Here is a 10,191-nt window from a genome sequence, read left to right as displayed (position 1 = left end):
GAAAAATATAAACATCTAGAAAAGGAAATAATGGTCCTTACAAAAGGAACAAGAATATCCTTTTATGGATTTGTGATGGGATCCCGAGGAAAATGGTTTGAAAAGAACAATTAACTAATGAAAGACCTTGGGATTGAGAAATTTAAAACTTTTGTTCAAAACATCACACATCTTGTGCGATCTTTGACTCTCGAGCTTTTAAGGATTTTTATGGACTCATAGGATTCTCCATTTGACAGAATTTAATAATTTTTAATTTTAGATTATTTTAAATAAGGTTTTCGGTTAATTTTAAACTAGTATTAATTTTAAATTAGTATTTTATGATTTTAATATTTTATTAGTAAAAGTAAATTATTTTAAGTCATTGATTATGGGTGGTGGGTAATATTGGTGTAATATAATTAAAGTGCACGCAACACATAAGAAATGATGAGCGGTAATATAATCGAACGGTTGAAAAACCGAGCTCATTCCTCGCTTTATTGATGATTCTGGTTTACAACATTTTATCCTGTTCCTTTTAAGATCATCTGGCTGTGGTTAGCTAGATAGGGGTATACTTTTGTTGACGAGCGATGATAAAACTCGAAAAGGACATGATCCATTCATATGGTGAGTGCATGAAATATGCCCAGCATATGCTGCCCTCAAACCAGTTGCGGGGTGTGTGGGGGGGTAGAGACTGTCACACATCTCCTGTTAGAATGTGCCTTTGCAAAGGAAGTCTAGAGAAAAATGCAGTGGTTTTTGTCAAGGTTCATCTGGAGCATGATGAGTCGTGATGCAGGACTCCATGCTCTGCAGTCTGTTCCCCAGGATGCACCCCGAGACAAACATCAATTGCACCTGGAAGACCATCAAATCAGTGAAAGACACTCTTTGGTCTGCCCAAAGCTTGTTGGTCTTCCAGTGCAAAGAGCTGACCTCAACTGAGTGTTACAGACTGGCACATTCCAAGGTCCAGGACCACGTGCTGAGGGATGTACAAAAGCTTGGGGAAGCTGCTGCTGACGCGCAGTGGAGAAAGACCACCACCTAAGGTCTTTCTGCCAAAGTTAAATGGGGTCCGTTCAACTGTAAAGTGCTCGCGTTGTCTCAAATGTAAATGTAAATAGTGTCCTACATAGGTAAGAAATGTCTTTGACCGTTGCAACCGTCAGATCCAACTTATGTTTTTCTTGACGTGCAAAGACTATATGGAATTGCTGTAGTAGCTGTGTGTGTACAAAATTTTTTTAATTAATAAAGTCTATTTTTGCAATTAAAAGTTACAGAGATGAACAGATTGGCAAATTAACTAGGAGCAATGTTACGAAATGTTTGAATACACTGTGCCTGAAAGGGCAACTGAAGTAAAATATAGAATAACTTTGAAAAGCAAACTGCATAGAAACTTAAAGGGACAAAACTTCGTAGGCTACAGTAAACAAGATTTGGAGGTGCCGGTGTTGGACCGAGGTGTACAAAGTTAAAAATCACACAATACCAGGTTATAGTCCAACAGGTTCATTTGGAAGCACTAGATTCTGTCAATCCATTTTTAGATGAGAATCAGTCTGCCCATTGTGGCACTGACAGTCTCACACAGGGCAGCTCACACCTTAAATGCATTATCTGGGTCGACATGGCACCAATTGTTAAAGTTCACTTGAGAATGTAACTTTGAAATGTTCTGGAATTTACATATGAAAGAACTGAAACCAACATGTTCATTCTAAAAGATTAAAAATCACACAACACCAGGTTATAGCCCAACAGGTTTAATTGGAAGCACACAAGCTTTCGGAGCGTCGCTCCTTCATCAGGTGATAGTGGAGGGCTCAATCCTAACACACAGAATTTATAGCAAACATTTACAGTGTGATGTAACTGAAATTATACATTGAAAAATTGATTGTCTGTTAAGTCTTTCATCTGGTTGAATGCCACGATTAAAAATCACACAATGCCACTTCTTTCATGTGTAAATCACAAAACCTTTTTTAAAAAGTTGCATTCTCAGGTTAGATGTTAACAATGGTGATAGCTAGACAATATGTTGAAGGTGTTAGCCCCCTGTGTTCTCTGTCTATGCCATGATGTTTAGATTGATTCTAATCTAAAAAGTGAGATAACGGAGTTTTACATTAATTCATGCAGTTTTTGAGCAAAGTACAATGTAACCCTGCAAGTACAAATTCACCCCACAAAATATATTTGCGCATGTGGGTCTTTGTCTGTGTGTCTGTCTGGGTTGGGGGGGGGTCGTGAGTGTGAGAAAGTGTATGTGTGTGTGTGTAGTAAGTGTAGAGTGTCTTAAATCTGTGACGGGGTGCATGTGTGAGTGTGTGTGTCTGTAAGGGTGTGTGTGGGTGTCTGTGTGCGCATCTGTGTGTCCTTGTGTGTGTGTATAGGAGTGTCTGTGTGTATGTGAGAGTGTGTGTGTGTAGGGGTGTCTGTGTATGGGTGTATAGTGCAATGGTGGTCACATCAGTTCAGTTTCATCACACTCTAAATTTTTGCTATAAATTCTGTGTGTTAGGATTGAGCCCTCCACTATCACCTGATGAAGGAGCAAAGCTCCAAAAGCTACTGTGCTTCCAATTAAACCTGTTGGACTATAACTTGGTGTTGTGTGATTTTTAACTTTGTACACTCCAGTCCACGACCGGCATCTCCAAATCATTCTAAAAGATGAGAGACTTAACAAATAATCCAGGTCTTTTTCAATATATCATTTCAGTTGCATCACACAGTAAACTTTCACTATAAATTCTGTGTCTTATGATATTATACTCCACAACCACCTGAAGAAGTAGCGCTCCGAAAGCTAATGCTTCCAAATAAACCTGTTGAACTGTAACCTGGCGTTGTGTAATTTTTAACTTTGTAGTAAACAAGGGAATGAGATTAATTGGACATCGTTTTCAGAGACTTAGGACAGGGAGGATGGTCAAAATGCTCTCCTATATCTGAATCCTTCTATCAACTGATTACATATTTCGTACCTCTGAATAACAACAGCAGATACTGCACATAGCAACATGTTTACAATTTAAAGAGACTCCGGGACCCGCCTAAACGGACAAATTCAGCTGACCCGGAAATGGCGTATTTAATAATTTTGGATACACTTTTAATCTATTTGAAAATTATTATAAATGTATAATATGCCTAGCCCTTCTGTAATATATTTAGATCGAAATAAATTGTCAAAAGAAAAGAATGCTGCAAAACTAATTGCTGTAACCCGGAAGTCTTTGTGTATCGCCTCGGTTAAGTTTGGGGCCTGGAACAAGCGATAAGAAGCGGGAGCTTAGTGTAAATGAATAAAGGTATGAGGTTCTCGGGAAAATAGATATATGTGTTTTTTTTGTAAAGGGGCTAATGTCTAGTGTTCATTTTTTTTCTATGCCAAAGTGAGTGGTTATGATGGAAATAAATAACACGCTTCAGGCTGCGGATCTGCTTGAACCTCTAGTTGTCTTTGAGCAACTTTCAGGGTCAGTGTCTGTATTAAACAGACAACGATGAACGTTGTGTGTTTTACTTTCCAATTTCAGCTCTTTTTCCATTCCGCAAAATTGCTGCACCATACTCAAATTTTAAGGCTTAGCCATTACTGATTTTAGATGTGGGAATCAAATATAATATTACTAAATTTGCAAATGACTAAACTAGGTGCACGTACGACTTGTGAATGCAAAGATGTTTCAAGGGGATCAAGAGAGGTAGAGCGGGCGGATTTGGGGATTGTAATATAGAGTAATGAGGTTACCCATTTTGGTAGGAGCAATAGAAACACCGATCCTTTCTTAAATGTTGAACTTCAAAAGGACTTGGGTGCTTTCTTTCATGTGTCACTGAAAGATACTATGAAGGTACATCAAGTGATTTAAGAAGGTGGATGGTATATATTTTTAAGCAACTCTTTCAGATATATTATGATGCAGCTCTGGAGCAGGTGGCGTTTGAAACCAGGTCTTTTGGCCTAGAGGTGGGGGATACTACACCTATATCACATGAGCACCCTAGAAGGCAAATGGCATATTGGCTTTTATTGTAAGAGGGTTTAGTATAGAAATAAAGATGTCTTACAGTAATTATATAGAGTCTTTATGAAATCACGCATGAAGTTTTGTGTGCAGTTTTAATCTTGCCTAAGGAAAGATATACTTGCCATGGAGGGAGTACAGTGAAGTATTGCTAGACTGATTCTTGAGATGTAGGAGTTGTCCTATGATGATGAACTAAATGGGCTGAGCCTATATTCTGTGGTCTTCAGAAGAGTGGGAGATGATCACATTGAAATGTCAATATTTTTTCAGGGTTTGACACCATCGATACAAGAAAGAAAATTTTCTCTGAATGAGGAATTGAGATGAAGAGGAATTTCTTCACTCAGAATTGTGAATTCTCCACCCCAGAGAGCTGTGGGGGCTCAGTTATTGAGTATGCTAAAGACTTGGATTGATAGATTTCGACATATTTACAAACGTCAAGGGACATTGAAGTAGGATATCAGTTGTCATCTCATTGAAGAGCTGAATAGCCTACTCTACTTCCTATGTCCTCTGCTCTTTGTTCTTGAACTGTGGTCCTTTTTTATGTAAGCATCAATTATGTTTCCTAATGTTTTACCTTTAACCAGATTCTTAAATTAACAGATCAGAGTCTTCCTACACTTTCTGTACACCACAATCCAGCCCTTATAAAAGTCACAAATCTGTCATGATAACTGTCATGGAGGAATTATCTTTTGTTGTTTTTCTCCAAATCTTTGGTTATTGAAACAGTTGACTAAACCATCTTCCTCCAACATCTTTTTGTTGTCCAGCTTGGTAGTCTGTCAGGTTTTGTCCCTAACCATTTGATTGAAGCCAAAGCATCTGACATTCCCTTCTCGTCTTGATGCTGTTCCCTCCCGATTCCAGAAATGATTTATCTTTGGTCTTTATCTTAGTGGGGTCCATATGGAGACTGACATGCTTCCAGGTGTACCTCTCCTTTACCCCTTTTGACCCCTCATGTTGTCATGTTGCTTGTATGAATTGGGTGAGCTGCAGTTTCTTCAGCTAAACATCAAAACTGAATGATAATCTTAAACCGAGGTACTAAAGTCTTATTGTGAACCTTGAGCCTCCTCAGAGGCAAGTCAGAGAGTACTTCTGGTGCTAGGGAAGCCAAGGCCAGCTATGGCACCTTTTGGTTTTTTTTTGATGGGGGGGTTGTGGTGAGGGGAGAGATATAAAGAACTGAGTAATTCCTTGCTGTTAATGAGCAGAATAAACAGCAACAGAATGAAAGGTTTGTTATGTTTTAAAATCGCTTTTATTCACAGTTTAGTTACCCATACCATTGTGTGTGAAATTTGCAAATGAATGTCTCGTTCTTGCAAAATAACATTTTCACATGACCCAGCAGCACTAATTGAAGCAATACATCATCCAAGCAAAAGGGGGATCAAATCTGATCAAACACCTCCGAAGAACTGCTGTAAATTTGTGTTGGTAACTTAGTGCTACTAAAATCAACCTTTTCACATAGAATCGTATAACATTTATAAATAGACCATTTGACCCAACAGCGTTTATGTTTTATACAATGCATCGTCCTTGTTAGTTTTCAACAAATTTAGCCTTAGCCATAGCCATTTGCATTGACTCAGTGGCAGATTTAAAAAAAATGGGTAACCCTGTCAACCAAACTTGTGGGAGCAAAATAAATTTCCCCTGGATTTTATTTTCTTGGGAATTTTGAGCCTTTCCCATTTGTGAAAGAACGATTGCACTCAGCTACCTCGAGCAAATTGCTCCTTCTGTAAGAAAAGGCCCAGGGCTAGTGATTCCATGTCTGATTGAGGGGGGAGGAAAAAGGTTACTGTTGCAGAACTGACCCAGTGAAGCTGGAGGAAGCATGCTTGTGTGACAGTGAACAGGTCGAGGTTAAGACTTCAAAAGTTAATTACTTTCACTTAGGTTAGAAAGGTGCAGTACAGTTCTAGATTCAAAGGTCAGAGTCTTGTGCACATAGGTCTTGAGTGCAAGACTTCCAAAAAAAAAGCTGCACGTTGTTTATAGTTTATACTGCAATATAATTTTGCTCCCTTGCAAAACCTAAACAATTCTGGAGAATTATGCCTTTTAACGAACCAGTGTAATTAACACCATCAATAAAATCTCTTCCTGTTAACTTCTGTGATCTGCAGTTTTATAACTTGAATGACCTAATCTGTTCCTGGCCAGTTCTAAATTATTTTTAATAAATTTGTTTAGAGGGTGGTACGTGTATGGAATGAGATGCCAGAGGATGTGGTGGAGGCTGGTACAATTGCAACATTTAAGAGGCATTTGGATGGGTATATGAATAGGAAGGGTTTGGAGGGATATGGGCCGGGTGCTGGCAGATCGGACTAGATTGGGTTGGGATATATGGACGGGTTGGACTGAAGGGTCTTTTTCCATGCTGTACATCTCTATGACTCTATATATACTTTTTCAATATTGTTGAAAATAGGGCCTTTGGCCATGCTGTCCCATTTAAAAGTGCTCTGTAGGATGGTAAAAATACATGTATTCAGCTCCTTCTCACTAAATTTTGCACAGTGCAGAACAACAGTTAACAATATATCTTCAGCTGTTTGTGACTGGTACCTCTAGTAAACGTAAAATCACCGCAGTCCCGGAGGATCATCAAGCTGTTCTCTTCTTAGAGAAAGACAACTAGTGACGGTTTAACCTGAGGGTCACCATGCCTTATGTGAGGGGAGAGGTTGAGAAGGAGAGTCCTTCGTGGTGACATTAGCTGGTGTGAGACTTGAATCCGTATTATTGGCATCACTCTGCATCGCCAATCAGCTGCCCAACCATCTGTAGTATAGCTGAAACATAAAATACAAGTCAGAAGTATAAATTATTGTGTAAAATTGAGGTTATTTTAGTCAGGTATTTGTAGAGCTCAGAAGTTGAGCCTGACTGAACTCAAAATCGAAGGGAAGCAAGCTTAACTGCTGGAGAATTGATACCAGTTTTAAATTTGTTTTCCAGATCTACAAACTTTTGATCAATGAGATACCATTGCATGGAAAGCCTCGTACAGTGACTTTGCTAGTATCACGTTGCCACGGATGATGAGCAATTCTACCTTGATTGGTCAGAATAGCTCTCTGGAAGGAAGAAATTTAGATAAAGGTATTGTATTCTCTGGAGCTTGGTGCTTATTTTAAAAAAAAGTTTGTTCAAGTTGCTTCTGGTTCTTTTGTCAATCATCTTATATTTATGTCCTCTGGTTACCAATGCTTCTATTACGTATTTATTCAAACAAAGCTGTTTGTGATTTTGAACACCTTGATCAAGTCTGCTGTAAGGAGAGCGACCCCACCTTTTGCAGTCTTTCCAAACAGTTAAGGTCCCTCTGTTCTGTTATAATTTCAGTAAATCTCTTCTGTGCCCTTTCTAAAGCTTAGAGATGTGCATCTCTTTCCCCATCTTCAGAACCGCAGTGTTTGCATGTGTAGGTGTAATAATAGTGGATTCGTGAAAGAGGAATTTAACAAATGAGGTAATCAAGTGACAATCTGAACTGTGAGTTTTCACAGTTGTGTGCTGTTGAAGAATAACAAATAAGTTTCTGTGTGCATTGTGGAAGATTGTGATTTCTCCCCCTCTCCTGTATTTTAGTTGCATGAATCTCAAAAGCTTTTTTATTCATTAATGGGATGTGGGCATCGAAGGCTAGGCTTGCATTTATTGCCCATCCCGAGTTGCCCTGGAGAAGGCACTTGGGCTGCCTCCTTGAACCGCTGCAGTCTCACAGTGCTATTAGGAAGGAAGTTCGGGACAGTGACAGTGAAGGAATGACATTATAGTTCCAAGGCAGGATGGTGAGAGGCTTGGAAGGGAACTTGCAGGTGGTGGTGTTTTCATGTATCTGCTACCCTTCTCCTTTTAGATGGTAGAGGTCGTGGGTTTTAAAGATGCTGTCAAAGGAGGCTTGCTGAGCTGTTGCAGTGCATCTTGTAGACAGCACACATTTTAGACTAAGCCTGAATTTTATCTGGGTCTTGTGACATTTGGACACGAACTGCTTTGATATCTGAAGAGTTACAAATTCCCTCCATTATAAGGTCAGAAACAGGGATGTTTGCAAAATGTTCAGCACCATTTGCAGAATACCTGATACTGAAGCAGCTTGTGTCCATGCACAGCCAGACCTGGAAGAGATCCAGGGTTAGCTTATAAGTGGCAAGTAATATTTGCACCATGGAAGTGCTGGGCAATGACCATATCCAAAAAGAAAATATCTAACCAGTGCCATTCCTGGATCTTCCACTTTAACATCCTGGGAATTACCATCGCTCAGAAACTGAACTGGCCCAAGCATATCAATACTATGGCTGCAAATGCAGGTTGGAGGCTCAGAATTGAGAGAGGAATAACTGATCTTCTGACTCCCCAAGGTCTGTTGATCGTCTACACTCTAGAATTTAGAAGCTTAAGGGGTGATCTGATTGAAGTCTTCAAGATATTAACAGGAAAAGACAGGGTAGATTAAGATAAACTATTTCCTCTGGTTGAAAATGTGTTGCTGGAAAAGCGCAGCAGGTCAGGCAGCATCCAAGGAACAGGAGAATCGACGTTTCGGGCATAAGCCCTTCTTCAGGAATCCTGAAGACGGGCTTTTGCCCGAAACGTCGATTCTCCTGTTCCTTGGATGCTGCCTGACCTGCTGTGCTTTTCCAGCAACACATTTTCAGCTCTCATCTCCAGCTTCTGCAGTCCTCACTTTCTCCTCAAAGATTATTTCCTCTGGTTGGTTTAATTGGAAGCACACTAGCTTTCGGAGCGACGCTCCTTCATCAGGTGATTGTGGAGGGCTCGATCGTAACACAGAATTTATAGCAAAAATTTGCAGTGTGATGTAACTGAAATTATACATTGAAGAATTGATTTTCTGTTAAGCCTTTCATCTGTTAGAATACAGTGATAGTTTCACTTCTTTCATGTGTAAATCACAAAACCCTCTTTTTAAAGTTGCATTCTCGGGTTAGCTGTTAACAACGGTGATAGCTAGACAATATGTTGAAGGTGTTAGCCCCCTGTGTTCTCTGTCAATGACCTGGTGTTGAGATTGATTCTAATCTAAAAAGTGAGATAACAGAGTTTTACATAAATTCATGCAGCTTTTGAGCTCAGAGTTCTACATGAATCTATATGGTTTTTGAGCGAAGTGCAATGTAACTCTGAAAGTACAAATTCACCCCACAAAATATGTGTGTGCATGTGGGTCTTTGTCTGTGTGTGTCTGTCTGGGGTGGGGGTTGTGAGTGTGAGAAAGTGTGTGTGTATGTGTGTAGTGAGTGCAGAGTGTCTTAAGTCTGTGAGGGGGTGCATGTGGGAGTGTGTGTGTGTCTATAAGGGTGTGTGTGCACGTCTGTGTGTACCTGTGTGTGTGTGTGTGTAGGAATATCTGTGTGTGCAATGGTGATCACCATTGCAATGTGACATGAACCCATGTGACAGAGAACACAGGGGGCTAACACCTTCAACATATTGTCTAGCTATCACCATTGTTAACAGCTAACCCGAGAATGCAACTTTTTAAAAAAAAGAGTTTTGTGATTTACACATGAAAGAAGTGAAACTATCACTGTACTCTAACAGATGAAAGGCTTAACAGACAATCAATTTTTCAATGTATAATTTCAGTTACATCACACTGCAGATTTTTGCTATAAATACGATTGAGCCCTCCACAATCACCTGATGAAGGACTATAACCTGGTGTTGTATGATTTTTAACTTAGTTCACAGCAGCCTGCTTGTTTCACATAATCATCCACCAAAATCCACGTTCACTCCCTCCACTAAATGCACAGAGGCAGCCATTTTTATCATCTACAAGGTGCACTGCGGCAACTTATAAGGCTCTTTCAAAAGTATCTTCCAAACCAGCATCTCTACTTTCTAGAAGGACAAATCATATACATGAAAACACCACCGAGTTCCCTTCTAAGCCATGTATCTGACTTCGGACTGTATTGCTTTTCCCTCACCGTTATTGGGTAAAATTCTGGAACTCTATAACAGCACTGTAGGTGTTTCTACGTCTCCTAGACTGCAGCATTTCAAGAAGGTGGCTCACCATTATCTTCTTGAAGGTAATTGGAAATGGACGCTTAAATACCCCATGTCCCGTGAATAAAGTTTT

General features: G+C 39.7%; 1 protein-coding gene across 6 annotated transcripts in view; it reads left to right on the top strand.

Moving 5' to 3' along the window:
• The first annotated feature begins 3,167 nt into the window (after positions 1-3,167).
• Positions 3,168-10,191, top strand: part of mcrs1 (microspherule protein 1) — a 33,762-nt gene continuing 26,738 nt past the window's right edge. For 2 of the 6 annotated variants that reach the window (XM_043681894.2, XM_043681890.2), the window contains exons 1-2: positions 3,168-3,317; positions 7,029-7,172. In XM_043681894.2, coding sequence (XP_043537829.1) covers positions 7,109-7,172 — 64 coding nt within the window. In that variant the 5' untranslated portion in view covers positions 3,168-3,317; positions 7,029-7,108. Of the gene's footprint in view, positions 3,318-4,341; positions 4,592-7,028; positions 7,173-10,191 lie in introns of those variants that run through there. The other 4 variants (XM_043681896.2, XM_043681895.2, XM_087985652.1 and 1 more) reach the window with 3 other exon arrangements.

The sequence above is a fragment of the Chiloscyllium plagiosum genome, unplaced genomic scaffold, assembly GCF_037043375.1.
Source record: "Chiloscyllium plagiosum isolate Xiang-an unplaced genomic scaffold, Cpla_swu_hap1 HiC_scaffold_53X, whole genome shotgun sequence".
Classification (NCBI taxonomy): Eukaryota; Metazoa; Chordata; class Chondrichthyes; order Orectolobiformes; family Hemiscylliidae; genus Chiloscyllium; species Chiloscyllium plagiosum.
Note: the sequence above shows the minus strand (reverse complement) of the source record. Positions and strands in the feature narration are given on the sequence as shown.